Source organism: Pinus tabuliformis, chromosome 5_2, assembly GCF_031772625.1.
Source record: "Pinus tabuliformis cultivar Carrire ecotype Pingquan chromosome 5_2, CPIR1, whole genome shotgun sequence".
Taxonomy (NCBI): Eukaryota; Viridiplantae; Streptophyta; class Pinopsida; order Pinales; family Pinaceae; genus Pinus; species Pinus tabuliformis.
Genome location: NC_142306.1, coordinates 514,196,267 through 514,212,973, shown reverse-complemented (window position 1 = coordinate 514,212,973; position 16,707 = coordinate 514,196,267). Strand labels below are relative to the sequence as shown.

The window sequence follows — 16,707 nt, the reverse complement described above, 5'->3', positions numbered from 1 at the left end:
GTGGTGACTTGATTACGACGAGACACGCCCAAGTTGGGCAAACAACACGATCGTGCGACGAGGTGAACGAAGGGTTGGTGAGTCGTGCGGCGACCGTGCAGAGGCACTGACGAGCCGGGCAACCGAGTTTGCTGAAGCTTGAAAATTGGCTAAGTGTAAATTTGGGGTTTCCCAAGATTTAACTTCTACTTGTAAAAGAAGATTAAATATATTGATTCGGGCATACTCATATTGCAGGGAATTGCCCCTCCCTTTATACTATTGTGCATTTCTCTTGTATAATGTTGTTATGTGAATGTTATGGGCTTTCGCTTGTATAAAGGAACACATTAATAATACTTGCTAACGAAAATAAAACTAAGTATGGAATGTTAGGCGTAGTTTACAATCATAAGTATTGGTGAAAAGAAAATGATTGGTAGAGCCGCACCTTGCTACAAGCGGTTGAAAGACTACCGCAGGTGTAGGGGCGTGACAATATCTCTCTAGTAGAAATTACATGCTAAGAAATATCTACATTTAACTTCCAAAAAATATCTAGATGGAATGTCTAAATCCAATTATTATTTTATCACATCATGTACATGTTGCACCAAAAAGAGATAACTCAACTAACTCACATAAATAGGTTAATTCGGATAATTACATTTTTCTAACCATAGTTCCTTATTTTTTTAAATTCTAATTTTATTATTTAAAAACTTAATTTTATAATTTTAGAGGTGTCCATTTTGGAATATTAATGATATAGTAGAGATTGAGAATATTTCTAGTAATTACACATAGGAGGTTGATATTTATCTCAAAGGTAATTATTCTCTCTGTTTTTTAATTAAATTGATTAATTAAAAAAAATGTGAAGAAATGAGTTATCGTTTTTTGACCATGTGGTATTGATAATCCATAATATTGAAACCAAATCTTTATATAAATTAAAAATATCCATAATAAAATTAAGATAAATCACATCTCCATGATTAAAAATCTTGCTATATTTTTTTAAATATATATATATATATATGTTTACCTTATATATTAACTTATTCAATAACTAATAATAATTGAAAATAAAATTACAATTTAGTAAAATTCTATAAAAAATAAGTAAATTAAAAATAAAATATATTAATAAATAAATAAAAATAATACTTATAAATTTATTCATATTTAAAAGCCATTTAATTTTTATAATTACACTATTATAAAAATATATATTTGAATTAGTTTTAAACAATTTATTAAAATATCTAAACAACAACAACAACTTCTTCCTAATTAAATGATTCAATTAAGACTTCACCATTTTTCACCATTAATACTTCCCCTTTGTTTTCCGTTTAACCATAACATCACATAAATCTTCTCCAAAGGGCCAATAGTTGTTTTATCGTGTGTTATTCCAACCCAAATCTCATTTCCTGGTGCACAAAAAATAAGAACAAGCTACCCTATTGACCTGAAATCTAATACACGTTTAAATCAAATTACACAGTAAAGTCACACGTTGTATTCAGCGGGAGGGTGTGATAATCTCGGTGACCGAGTGACGATGGGATCTATTTAGCTTCGAGATTCTGGCTCTCCAATTCAAGTTGAGGGTTCGGAGTGCCCATTGGGGTTGGCATGGAGGATCCTCCTGGGGCCACATTAGTGACCTTACTGTCCGGTCGAATGGCCAAATAAAGTATCCCAACAATATATAAAGCCATTAGTGGAAATACCAGTATTGCTATAAATACCGAAGCTGCCTTGGGCAGATTATTATGTACCAACCAGGTTCCAAATCGTGTGGTTAAGTAGTAGATGTTTATAACTCTCATAGCGGATCCTATCAGCCAGGCAATAACCATCGTCTGCAACACCAGAAAATGTAAGCTATTTTTATGATAATTTTTTCAAAATGACCAAGTACCATAAAAATAAGGTTAACTGTAAACCGATAGCACTTGCTTACTCCAATTGAGTTCTTGTGAGGTCCCATCTTTATCTTACTGCTCGTAAACTTCAACAAAGGTATTAAAGCAAATGGCAATTCAAATGATAATATCATCTGCACGAAAAAAACATGGTAAGCAGAGGCATCATATTGCTAAAAGAGGCTAAAGATTTAGGTATGAATTGTAGAGATTCCAAGTCGTATTTTAGAAAATGTTCTATCAAAAGCATACCGAGGCAATAATAATAAGTTTCCCAGAACCAGAAGAGCCAAAAATCACTGAAACTATCAAGCTTGGGATGATGGCAATGCCCCGTGTGACAAGATTACGAATCCAAGTCTTCACCTTCATATTCAGAAATCCCTGCGCAGAAAATACTCATCGCACTTGTATGTCATTCTATAATCTATGGTAGGAATATTATAAAACTCAGGCAAGAAAGATCCAATGACCTTGTTCTTTCATCTTGCAACAAAAGATATTAATTAACAATGCATTGCACCTGCATGACATACTGCCCAGCAAATGTTCCTGTGATTGTTGAGCTCTGCCCACACGCCAACAGTGAAATTGCATAAACCGTTGAGCTCCAGCTCCCTAGAACATGCTGCAGAACGACAATATATGATTTGTAAGTTACATATTTTGGAACCCTAACCCCATCATGGTTTATTAATCCTCTCCATGCATAGGGTTAGGGTTGTTTCCCAGTCCAACTACACAATTAAGTTAGTAAATGTAGCATATAATTTAGTTAGTAAATGTGATTGATATGTAGATTCTCTATATGTTTTAATTTTTATATACTAAACATTAATCTGCTAAGAAAATAAAAAAAATTACCATATATCAACCATATCAACCATATTTACTATAATTATAGTACTATATATTATGTACTTTTACTTTTAAAACCTAACCTATCAACTAAAATAAAAGTATGTATACCTAGCATAATTTCTCCAATATTTCATGTTCAACATCACTGTATGAGTCTATTTGCCTGCAATATTATCTTATTGCTTGAAATGCTGGGAAAAAATGGAGCAGAATGAAAACCACAATCACAAACTAGACGTGATGTTCTTTGGGGATTTGAGTGTTAACTTACTTTTAATAGAAAAGATGATTTAGTCAGGTCCAAGTTGCTACAATAATTCGAATCCTGTGGAGATAGATTCGGTGAAGAGCATACCGCCCCGCTCACACATATAATAGCGACATTGATCACGAATGCGATCAATAGAGCAATTCCAGTTTCTATGAGGAAATATTTGCGCGCCAACTGTACCAGAGACATCATGCCAAATCATTTCATGCTTCTTTGCTTTCATAACTATTTCTGTTTTCGGAAGAATTCACTCAACAGTACTTCTTTGATTTCATAACTATTGCAGTTTTCGGAAGAATTCACTCAACAGTATTTCTTTGATTTCATAACTATTTCTTTTTTCGGAAGAATTCACTCAACAGTACTTACATTAATTGCAGAAACAGAATGTGTTACTTTCCGCGAGAGAACCAAGGCGGAGTGAAGAAATAGATTGTGCCTGGACATGTTTGATAAGGCGATCAGTTATATAATCTGGATTAGAAAAAGTTTTATATAAATCTTTAAGGTTATAAGAAATGAAAATTTCTATATTTATTATTATTATTAATATTTTATATAAATCTTTAAGAAAGCAAACTTCATATCTTATGATTATTATTATCTAGTTTTAAGATCACAGTTAAGTTGGATATCATATTGGTGTATAAGATTTTTTTGTTTGTGGGACAAGGGATTTATCTGGGCGCAGTGATTTGACTGTTAAGTTTATTAAAACATACACACTCTACCTTTCTGGTTTTGAACTGTGACTTTTTAAGAAATAAAATCTTTTAAACTAGTGTAAAATAAACATTTTCTTCACAACAATAACGGAAGTTAAAAAAGAGTGACAGTTTACGGCATAATCATAGCTCCAATAAGAGAGATGGCAAGAGCAGTTGGTCCTTGTCCTTTTAACTGAGGTACAAAGAGTCCTTTCAGGACCTCTTTCGCTTTAGGTTTTGCATATGCCAACTCTCCAATGTAACAGCCAAACATCAAAAATACAAGAAGCGCAATGAACAACTCCAATTTTCTGATCTGAAATACCACGAATTATAAGATATATTCCATATAAAACACAAGCCAAAGATTAAAAGGGTAAGAAAATTGACAATGTAAGTAAAAGTTATGAAATATTATATGGATCGACGAGAATATAATTAGGTGGAAGAAATAAAGCACCCCATATCTCTGCATTGCGAGAAGAATAAGTGTGCTGAGTCCAGTTAGGAGAACACCGACCCATACAGGTATATGGAACAACATATTAAGAGCAGATGCACTTCCTATCACTGTCATGAATACATTGAAGCAGAAACAGTCAATTACTATTCTAACAAGATGAATACATTTTAAACTGATACATCAAAACAAGTATTTATATTATTCATATAAAACGATAACCTTCGGGAATATCTGCTGCTATTACAGCCCCTTCTGCTAGCAACCATAAGATGAAATTTATTTTCTTTGGGTACTCTTCTCTGAAATGTTCTGCAAGATGCTTGCCTAGTAAAAGTCCCAATAAATTCATGAGTGAGCATTGTACTTTATTAAAATACCCAGTTCATATAATTACCATAATTTTTAGAAATATGAAACTCACCTGTGGTGACTCCTAAACTCGCTGCAAGGGACTGAATAATAAAAGCAAAGATTGATGCCACAAGAATGATCCATAGTAGCTGCGAAGTACAATATGTCATGTTAAAAAACAATATAGTAATTTGGAACTTGATAGCATAAGTGTAACATCTTAAAAATAAAAATAAAAAAATTTATTATGATCGATTCTTGATTTCAATGAAGAAATTATTGGCAATACCTCATACTTGTACTGGGCTCCTGACTGCAAATCAGTTTCCACTGAGACACATTGTGATAACAATTTATTTAGGAAAATTCGATATGAATATATAGATAAAAGTTATGAGACACCTCAATGAATAATAATTTATATCAGTCCTTGTTCATCAAGAGAGACATTAGATAATTTAATTTATCGAAAAAGATGGAAGACAAAGTAAAATTTACATACAATTTCCAGGATCAAGGTACGCTATGCACACCATAAATCCAGGTCCAACATAAGCTGCAAATTTCCTCCATCCTGGCTTCTGTAATATTTGAAAGGCACGTTAGAAGGGAAAAATAACCCGCTTTCCTTCTGCCTTCATGCCATTTACTTGATACTTGTAATGCAGGTTATACTTAGAAAAATAACTTGAAGTTTAACGGATTATCATTCAGAAAAAATCAATCTAAGTAAGACCAAGGCTGGTGGAAACTATCATGTGAATGGTTGCACATAACTCTACAGTGCAGGATGGAAGAGACGCGTGCCATCTGGTGGGTGGAGTAAACCAGGGTTGATTTTTTCAGCTTTTTCTCCAACTTAGAGGAATTCATAGTTGGAGACGCTACTAATCTATTATCCTTTAAAAAATGAACTATTTTGTCAATGTTTCTAACCAGCATATAGACAATTATCAGTAATTATATATATTGATAATCAAATGAATAGAAGATAGCATGTTATCATAATTAGTATCATCGATATTTTAAAGAAATCAAATTAACTGGTTAACCACGACAACCACTTAATTATCGAATATCATTTGCCCCATCCATTACACTAAAACAAGAAACAATAACTTTAACTTTTATATTATACCTTAGTATATTAAAATGAAATAAGAAAAAATAATATTTATATAATAATATATTTAGAAGTTATTATAAATTTAGATATGTATGAGATTTTTTCTTGTGAAATAAAGTTGGTATTTTTCGACTATATATGATCAATTTCTCTATATTTTTTTTATAATCAATTTTTTATAACTTTTTAATAAAGAAAAACATATCTTTAACCATTATATTTAGAAATATCTAATCGTTAAATATCTCTGTAGTTTTAACTAAATTCTAAATATAAAATTGTTTATTAGATAATAAATTTTCATTATTTAAATACAGCATTCAACTCCCTCACAAACTTATACAACTACAACGATCAAATTATACAAACGGCAAAACTCAAAATTAACCAACAAACAAAAACTATCACTATCACTCATATCAATCATAAAAATCATAAACATCTCACAATTAGGCTACGTTTTAAGTCCACAAAATGATACACAAAACACCCCTCATAACTAGTTAAAGATTCTAATGATGAACGTTATCACCTGCCTACACCACCACCCCTGATATTTGTAGAAAATATTTCAACCAAAACTAGATTTTGAAACCACAATTAATTATCACTATCAATTAACTTCCGTTTGTGATATGAACATCAAATTTGGATGTATTAAAAATAGAAAAAGAGGGGTGTATCAAGGCTGTAAAGTTTGGGAAATAGTGGAAATTTAGGTATCATTTTTATTAAAATTTAGCAAAAAAATTTAATAAATTTAGATTATAGTACTTAAATTATGAGTTTTATTATTATTATTATTATTAAAAAATAATTTAAACATTTAATCTGATTTATAAAAAAAACACCAGAATCCAATAAAAAATAACTTTCCAAAAAAATTTCCAGCCTCTGTAAACAACGCCTAAATACTAACGATAAGGATAACGCCATAGTAGAAAAGATTAATCCTTACACCATCATTGGGTCTATGTACTATGCGTATTCATTGACAGAATATACCTCTTCTTGCAGCTTCAGGTCTGTAAAATCCTCGCCATTCATTGATATATCTTCCTCATGGCTTGATGCGCTCTTTATTTCTACTCGGTTGCTCAACCCAACCTCTTCTGATCTCACCACTGATAATTCAGCCATTACTTTTAACTCAATAAGGTGTCTCCAATTGCGTGGAAAAAGTCACTACATTTCCATCAGATTTCGGAGGTGAGTGAGAACGATGCCCGAAACTGAAAGCTCGTTTGCAGTCTTTATGCCTCGTTCCATTATTTATAAGTCTCCTCGCCAACTGGGCAACGGACTGAATCCAAGTTCAATGAATCCAAGTAGTGAACGACCAATCGTTCGCGGAGGCCATCGAGTTTTTATTTCAAAAGTTTTAAGGTTTTGGGTTTAAAAGGTTTTAAGTAAACCCCTAGTTTAAATGTAATTGTATCACCATAAAAAAATAGTTAGAAAATTAAAAAAAATGAATTCTAAACATAAAGTTTTACTTGATCTACAAATCAGTTGACAAAATAGCTGATTACACTGCAGGCGTGCGAAAATCTCGATATAAAATATATGGAAGTGCTTTCGGAGAAATATAACAATTATGACAGCAGACATTTCGAATCGTCACAGCTATGAATTTTACAATTGTTTTACAGAAACGTTACGACAGTCCTTCTCGTCCATTTCCGTCTTTGGAATACTCGCATATATTTTAGATTGCAGAATGGACATTTCGAATCGTCACTGGTATGAATTTTACAATTATTATACAGAAATGTTACGACAGTCCCTCTCGTCCATTTCTATCTTTGGAATATTCTCATATATTTTAGGATTGCAGATCGGTGAATATTATTCATTATAGTAAGGAATGAAAAATTATTAGAGTGACTTTTAAAAGTTTTATTTTTTATTTTTATTCTTTTAAATTTTAAGATTATTTTAAAATTAAATATTTAGTAAAATGGTAGTCTAGGAGAAACAGATTTGTTGAAATTATAATTTCAACTGCAGTGAAAAGAACAACAGCAGCTACTTTATTCATTTGTCGTGATCCGGCGCCCCACATTTTTTCCGGATCTTTTAAATCACCGCCATTACTATCTTTTCACTCTTTAATTATTTTTGTGTTTCAGAAAGAAGAAGATCAGATCCAGCGCTACACCATTACTTCTCAACAACCGTATTAATGAGCAGAACGGCTGAAAGAGAAAAGAACCAGCCTCGAGCCGTCGTAGCATTTATCAGTCATAGATTTCATCACCACCGACTCAAAAAATACAGCAAAAGATCAGATCTGTTCATTATGAGCAGCAAAAACTTCATCAGCAAGTTAAAGCGGTGATGACCCTTTCCCGCACTATAAATAGAAACAGAAACAGAAGTAGAAAACAGAGGAAATAGATTGAAAGTCCTTTTGTAACACACAACAGTGTAGAACAAGAGAGTTTTTTTTGTATTGCACAGCAGTGCTGAAATTTTCTGAGATAGTTGTTTTGTGGAACTGAAACGTTCCTGTTGTAATCCCTCTGTCAAGAGGAAGATGCTCTTTAGCATAATATTTTGTGAAGATCCCTCTACGTGAGGAAGACTTATTTTATCAGTTAGTTTATCGTTCATAAATAGAAGTTTCTTTTTGCCTGTTGTTGTTACATCATAAGTCGAAAAATACTTGACGTCAAAAATCCCTGTTGCTGTTACACCGTAACTCAAAAAATACTTGACGTCAAAAATTTACGTTGCTGCAACACCACGAACAGCGTTGCTGCAACACAAGTTACAGCAACTGAAAAAAACTGTGTTGCTGCAACACCGTTTCCAAAGAACGAATTTTTCTGTTTTTCTGAGTTAAAAACAGAGTATTTTTCTGTGTCAAAAACAGAGTATTATTTTGATCAGTTTTTGATCCTGAGGCAAAGTAGAGTATTATTTTATGGTCTGTTCTTGTGTTTTTGAATTATGAGAAATCCCGAAAACAGAGTATTACTCTCTGTTCATATTTTTTTGTTTTGGAATTTATCAGAAAATTTCCAACAGTGGAAACAAAGGATTTTTCCACTGTGTTTTGTTTAGAATAACCAGAAATTCCCGACATGGTATCAGAGCTTGTCGAGGCTCTTTGAAGACATCAAAGAAGCTGAAATAAGATTTGTTGCTGTAGCAAATTATCCAGCAGAGCGAGAACGCTGTCAAGGTATTTTTCAGATTAGTTTTCTGTGTAGCTGCTGAAGACAATTAAGTGATTTTTTTTACAGTCAAGTATTGCAAGAATGGCCAGCACCAGCGTGGGTATGTTTAATACCCAGCTCCCACAGTTCAATGGGAAAAATTATGACTACTGGGCAATAACCATGAGAGCCGTGTTTGCCTCACAAGATTTATGGGAACTTGTTGAATATGGATTTGAAGAACCAGCAAATGAAGAAGAGTTTATTGGATTAACTCAGGCAGAGAAAGAGCTATTGAAGAGCAATAAGAAGAAGGACTCAAAAGCCTTTGTACTTTTATATCAAGCAGTGCATGAGAGTGTGTTTCCGAGGATAGCAGCAGCCAAGACATCAAGAGAAGCATGGCAAACTCTCAAAACAGTCTATCAAGGCATGGAGAAAGTGGAGACAACAAAGCTACAGTTGCTGAGGAAAGATTTTGAGAACCTGCGTATGAAGGAGTCAGACAATATTGACTCATTCTTCACACAAGCAATTGGTTTGGTCACACAGATAAGGTCTCATGGAGAAACTCTTGAAGAAAGGAGGATTGTGGAGAAACTATTGAGGTGCCTACCCTCAAAGTTTGATGTGATTGTCACCACCATAGAAGAGACAAAGGATCTCTCAAATTTTTCAGTTGATGAACTTCATGCATCACTGATAACACATGAGCAGAGGTTGAGTAGAAATGAAAACTCATCTCTAGAGCAAGCCTTCAAGACCCAGATGTCATTTGGAAGAGGAAGAGGTCAAGGCAGAGGAAACAAGAGAGGAAGAGGCAGAACCCAATACAGAGGCGGAAGAAACAGTCCAGCAAACGTTCAAGGAAGAGGCAGCAATCCAAATCAGAACCAAGGCCATGGCAGCAGTCAACAAAGTGGACAACATCATGCTCAAGGACAAAGGTATGAAAAATCCAATGTCCAATGTTATTATTGTAAAAAATATGGGCACTATGCAAATGAATGTAGGAAGAAGCAGCATGATATGAGTAATAGATCTAGTGCAAATATCACTAAAGAAAATATCAGTCAAGATAATGTGTTGTTAGTTTGTAATATAGCTGAAACAAACAGTGAAGATATATGGTTTCTAGATTCTGGTTGCAGCAACCATATGACAGGAAACATAGCCCTGTTTTCTGTTTTAGATCAGACTGTGCAATCACAAGTCACACTTTGGACTGATAGTAAAATTTCTGTTATGTGAAAAGGAGAAGTTAAAATATTTACAAAGAAAGGTGAAAATAAAACCATAGCAGATGTCTATTATGTTCCTGGAATGAAGTGTAATCTCTTGAGTATTGGACAACTTGTTCAGAAGGGTTACAATGTTTTCTTTAAGAATGACGTATGCACCATCATGGACAGATTACCCAGCAAACGTTGTATTGCTGAAATGAAGATGACAAGGAACAGGATGTTCCCTCTCAGAATAAAAGCAGATTTGAAAAATAAAGAAGTAATTGCAGCAGTGACACAAGAGGCTCTCCAAAGCATACCAAAGGATGAAAATTGGTTGTGGCATTTGAGATTTGGACATCTCAACTTTGGAGGTCTTAATTTGTTGAGTAGAAAAGGAATGGTAAGAGGATTACCATTGATAGAAAAGCCAGAAAGCCTTTGTGAAGGTTGTATATCGGGAAAACAACACAGAGAAAGTTTTCCAACTGAGAAAAGCATAAGGGCAAAAGCCCCCTTAGAAATTGTCCACTCAGATTTATGTGGACCGATGCAAGCTCCATCACTTGCAGGTAGCCAATATTTTCTAACATTTATTGATGACTTTACCAGAAAGACTTGGGTTTATTTTCTGAGGAATAAGAGTGAAGTGTTTGAAAAATTTCAAAATTTCAAAGCACTTGTAGAAAATCAAAGTGGGTTTCGTATCAAGGTTTTGAGAACTAACAGAGGAGGTGAGTATATCTCCAAAGAATTTTTACATTTTTGCAGAGAAAATGGAATTCATAAGCAATTTACAGCAAGGTACACCCCGCAACAAAATGGAGTTGCTGAAAGGAAAAACAGAACAATCATGGATATGGCGAGGAGCATGTTGAAGGCAAAGCATTTGTCAAATGATTATTGGGCTGAAGCTGTACACTGTGCAGTATATATTTTGAATAGATGTCCTACAAAAGCAGTGATGAACAAAGTGCCAGAAGAAGCATAGAGTAGGAGAAAGCAAGGAGTCACCCACATGAAAGTGTTTGGTTGTGTGGCTTATGCACACATTCCACATCAGCTAAGGAAGAAATTGGACAGCAAAGGGGAGAAATGTATTTTCATTGGATACAGTGAAGAATCCAAAGCTTACAGGTTATATATCCCATCCACCAAGAAGTTTTTTGTGAGCAGAGATGTTCAATTTATTGAAGACGAAGCTTGGGATGGAAGCATAGAGAAAACAGTTAATGTTAAAAACTGTTTGTCTCATCATGATGATGATGAGGAGTTGGCTGAAACACATCCCCAAACAGTAGAGCCAACAACAGAACAGCAAGAGACACCCTTGAGGAGAAATGAGAGTGCTTCTCCAAGCACACCACAAGGAGGAAATTCAAGTGCATCTACAAACACTTGCACACCGAATGAAAGAGGTAAGAAATTCATAAATTTAAGTGATATTTATGATGAAGGAATGAATTCCCTGTTTGCTTTGTATTGTCACGTTGATGACCCTGTTCATTTCGAAGATGCAATTAAAGATAAGAAATGGATAGAAGCTATGGATGAGTAGATGAATGCAATAGAAAGAAATAAGACATGGGATTTAGTTGATCTACCAAAAGGTAAAGAAGTCATTGGAGTTAAATGGGTCTACAAGACCAAGAGTAATGCTGAAGGCAAGATAGAAAGGCACAAGGCAAGACTTGTTCTCAAGGGATACAAGCAGCAATATGGGAGAGATTATGAGGAGATTTTGGCACCAGTTGCAAGAATGGAAACAGTAAGAGCAGTGTTGTCCATAGCAGCACAAAACAAATGGAAAGTTTACCAAATGGACGTGAAGTCAGCATTCTTGAATGGAGTATTAATGGAAGAGGTTTACATCGAGCAACCTCTAGGCTATGAGAAGAAAGGCCAAGAGCACAAAGTCTGCAGATTGAAGAAAGCTCTTTATGGGTTGAAGCAAGCGCCAAGAGCGTGGTACAGTAAGATAGATTCCTATCTACTGGAAAACGGATTTGAGAAGTGTGAGGGAGAACCCACTGTTTACATCAAAGAAAAAGACTGTAAAATTTTAATTGTTGTGTTATATGTTGATGATGTGATTTTTACAGGTAATGATGACTACCTCATTGAAAATTTCAAATCAGTCATGAAAGAAGAATTTGAGATGACTGACATGGGTTTGCTGAGATACTTCTTAGGAATAGAAGTAGATCAAAATGAAAATGGAATTTTTATTTCACAGGCAAAATATGTAAATGAAGTGTTGAGCAGATTTAACATGCAGGACAGCAAGGCAGCAATCACTCCCACAGTGATGGGATTAAAACTTAGCAAAGAAGACAGTAGCAAGGATTTTGACCCTAGCATGTACAAGAGCATAGTTGGCAGCCTCATGTATTTGACTGCAACTAGGCCAGACATAATGTATGTTGTTAGTTTAATTTCCAGATTCATGGAGATGCCAAAAGAAACACATTGGCAGGCAGCAAAGACAATTCTGAGATATGTTAAAGGTACAAAAAGGTATGGCATATTTTATACTGTTTCAGAATGTTCAGATTTAGTTAGATACACAGATAGTGATTGGGCTGGAAGTGTAGATGACCGGTAAAGCACATCTGGTTACATTTTTCACATAGGTTCAGGAGCCATTTCATGGGCTTCCAAGAAACAGCCAATTGTGGCATTGTCTACAGCAGAAGCAGAGTATGTGGCAGCTACAGCAGCAGCATTTCAAGCGGTTTGGATGAGGAGAATGTTGAGAAGTCTATGCCAGGAGCAGGCAACAACAACAATTTTTTTTGTGACAATAGCTCAGCTATTTCATTATCCAAGAACTCTGTATTCCACAAGAGAACAAAACACATAGACACAAAGTTTCACTACATCAGAGAATTGGTGAACAATGGAGAAATCATTTTACAACATTGCAGGACTCAGGAACATGTTGCGGATATTCTGACAAAGCCATTGGATCAGAAAAGTTTTGAGTTTTTAAGGAAACTTCTGGGTATGATTGATAACCCAGCAGTTGAAATTAAAGGGGAGTGTTGAAATTATAATTTCAACTGCAGTGAACAGAACAGCAGCAGCTACTTTATTTATTTGTCATGATCCGGCGCCCCACATTTTTTCCCGATCTTTTAAATCATCGCCATTACTATCTTTTCACTCTTTAATTATTTTTGTGTTTCAGAAAGAAGAAGATCAGATCCAACGCTACACCATTACTTCTCAACAACCGTATTAATGAGCAGAATGACTGAAAGAGAAAAGAACCAGCCTCGAGCCGTCGTAGGATTTATCAGTCATAGATTTCATCACCACCGACTCAAAAAATACAGCAAAAGATCAGATCTGTTCATTATGAGCAGCAGAAACTTCATCAGCAAGTTAAAGCGGTGATGACCCTTTCCCGCACTATAAATAGAAACAGAAACAGAAGTAGAAAACAAAGGAAATAGATTGAAAGTCCTTTTGTAACACACAACAATGTAGAACAAGAGAGTTTTTTTTGTATTGCACAACAGTGCTGAAATTTTCTGAGATAGTTGTTTTGTGGAACTGAAACGTTCCTGTTGTAATCCCTCTGTCAAGAGGAAGATGCTCTTTAGCATAATATTTTGTGAAGATCCCTCTACGTGAGGAAGACTTATTTTATCAGTTAGTTTATCGTTCATAAATAGAAGTTTCTTTTTGCATGTCGTTGTTACACCGTAAGTCGAAAAATACTTGACGTCAAAAATACCTGTTGCTGTTACACCGTAACTCAAAAAATACTTGACGTAAAAAATTTACGTTGCTGCAACACCACGAACAACGTTGCTGCAACACAAGTTACAGCAACTGAAAAAAAAAATGTGTTGCTGCAACACCGTTTCCAGAGAACGAATTTTTCTGTTTCTCTGAGTTAAAAACAGAGTATTTTTCTATGTCAAAAACAGAGTATTATTTTGATCAGTTTTTGATCCTGAGGCAAAGTAGATTATTATTTTATGGTCTGTTCTTGTGTTTTTGAATTATCAGAAATCCCGAAAACAGAGTATTACTCTCTGTTCAAATTTTTTTTCTATTGGAATTTATCAGAAAATTCCCAACAGTGGAAACAGAGGATTTTTCCACTGTATTTTGTTTGGAATAACTAGAAATTCCCCACAAGATTTTGAGATATTTCCAAAATTTTCTATCCACAAAAATTTAACACTTCCATTTATTTTAGATTAGAACATGAAAATTCTTAATTATTGAATGATAATCAATAAGCTAATGAAAAGTTAGGAAAATGACTCTCATATATTTTTCCCTTTGGAGTTTTTCAATTCATTCTACATTGGAATATTGATATGGTGAATATTTGTAAGAATTTACAAGGTAAGTTCCTCAGACAGAACACCAAAAGACACTGCTCACAAACAGATCACAGATCAATACACCAGTATTGTTAACGTGGTTAAAACTCTGAAAGAGGGAAACAGTTCATGTCCTTAGCCAATGCGGTCACTTCAGACAATTTATTAATAAAAGAATGAAAATTTACATAAGCTTCTCTCATGAATGGCTACCCTACAAATGACCCTCCATGCTCTTTAAATAGAGATCATGGACCAATTAGATGTTAAGCCATGGGTCAAGTGTCGGTAATACAGAGGAGAGAATGAACCTTCGGATCACTACATATCGTGACCGTCGGATTGTAAGTTACAAAAGTACATAGTAAAGAAGCACACTTTACCTAACTCTACACTAGACCAAGTTATACTTAACTATTTCCTATGTGTCAGAATATCCTAACACCCCCCCTTAAGAACAACTTGGGATAGGATTGAAGGATGTACAAATATGACACAACAGGAGAAGGAAGGAGGCATTAAAGCCTATCCGCCCTTCGTGACAACTTCCTGAACTCCAACCAAAAATCGAAGTTTAGTAAACTTCGCCTCTCTGAGAGCCTTTGTAAAGATGTCTGCAACTTGATCATCTGGTGAACAATATTGCACTTCAAGAAAATGGTCGTGAATGAGCTTTCTAATGAAGTGCATGTGCAGTTCAATGTGTTTGCTGCGCTGATGTTGGACTGGATCTTTGCATAGTTGAATAACACTTTGATTATGACACCAAAGTGTAATCGGATGCTGCTACTGAAAGCCAAACTCTGACAGGATTTGACGAAGCCACAGGGATTCCTTACTAGCTTCTACAACACCACGATACTCTACTTTTGCTGAAGAAAGAGAAATGGCACTTTGTTTCTTGCAAACCCATGTAATAGGTCTTGAACCAAGAGTGAACACATAATCTGCAGTAAGCTTCCAATCATCAGAGTCACCAGCCCAATCAGAATCAGTGAAACCAACCAATAGAGGAGATTCTTTTGCACTGTAATGAATCCCAAGCTGAACTGTACCTCAAACAAAACGAAGTATTATTTTAGCTACTTTCCAATGACTTTCATGTGGGTTTTGCATAAACCGAGCAATAAGGCCAACAACAAAGGAAAGGTCAGGACGAGTATGGGTCAGATACAAAAGTTTTCTGACAAGTTGATGGTATAAGGTAGCATCAACTTTAGGGGAAGTACAAGTGATTGAAATTTTGGCTCCAGACTGAAAGGGAGAACGGGTTGGTCTATAGTCCTCCATGTGAAAATGGCGTAGAAGATCACATGCATACTTGGACTGGGAAAGGGAAATACCTTCCTTGGATTGCAAGACTTGAAGACCAAGAAAATAATGCAAGTGTCCTAAGTCTGTCATTTCAAACTTCTTTTTAAGGCTGGACTTCACATGGTTTATAATGTTGGGATCACCACCAGTAAGGATAAGATCATCAACATAAAGAATAAGAATGATAAGAGACTTGCTCACTTTCTTGGTGTACATAGTATTGTCAGAATGACACCTAGAAAATCCAATTTTTAAAAGAAAACTATCCATTTTGGCATACCAAAGCTAAGGGGCTTGCTTGAGACCATAAAGGGATTTCTTAAGCGGACATACAAGGCTAGAGTTTGTTTGTATAAAGCTGGTAGGTTGTTTCATATAGATTTCTTCATGCAAGTCCCCATGCAAGAAAGCAGATTTAACATCTATTTGATGGACTTCCCATTTGAAAGAGGTAGCAAGGGAAAGAACAAGGTGGATAGAGTTCATTTTGGCAACACGGGAGAAGGTTTCAGTATAGTCAATGCCTTCAACTTGTGAAAAACCCTTAGCACTAAGACGTGTTTTATGTTTATAAACTTTTCCATCTAGTCCATACTTGGTTCTGTAAACCCATTTGCATCTAACAAGTGTTTGTCCCTTTGGAAGGGGAACAAGATCCCATATATCATTTGCCAATAACGAATGATATTCTTGATTCATAACTGCGTCCCAATCTGGATGGCCTGAAGCTTATGCAAAGGTTTCAAGATCATAATTAGCTAAAGCTTGAGCTAGTAAAGAAGAGACTTTATCGAATTGAGAACATGTACATCGTTGATCTGTAGGATCACCGGCAAGAGCACTTGCTACATCCCGAGTAGCACGGACCCATTTTGGAAGCTGAGGAGCTGAAGGAGGATCCTGAGAAGGTGGGGGATGATTTTCATCCTCGTTGTCATCATCTAAAGAAGAAATATTTTCAAAAGTAG

At 35.0% G+C, this 16,707-nt stretch overlaps 1 protein-coding gene across 1 annotated transcript; it reads right to left on the bottom strand.

The window, feature by feature from the left end:
• Window positions 1–1,324: 1,324 nt before the first annotated feature.
• LOC149159940 (metal transporter Nramp7.2-like) lies at window positions 1,325–6,994 on the bottom strand. The gene is made up of 13 exons (XM_089433584.1): window positions 6,701–6,994; window positions 5,072–5,150; window positions 4,859–4,899; window positions 4,640–4,718; window positions 4,438–4,542; window positions 4,216–4,325; window positions 3,890–4,071; window positions 3,418–3,487; window positions 3,049–3,222; window positions 2,440–2,544; window positions 2,169–2,300; window positions 1,955–2,050; window positions 1,325–1,853 (listed from the first exon to the last, which is right to left on the bottom strand). Exons 1-13 carry the CDS (start codon window positions 6,833–6,835, stop codon window positions 1,557–1,559), a joined length of 1,605 nt encoding a protein of 534 aa, XP_089289710.1. The 5' UTR covers window positions 6,836–6,994; the 3' UTR covers window positions 1,325–1,556.
• Between the last annotated feature and the right edge of the window lie 9,713 nt (window positions 6,995–16,707).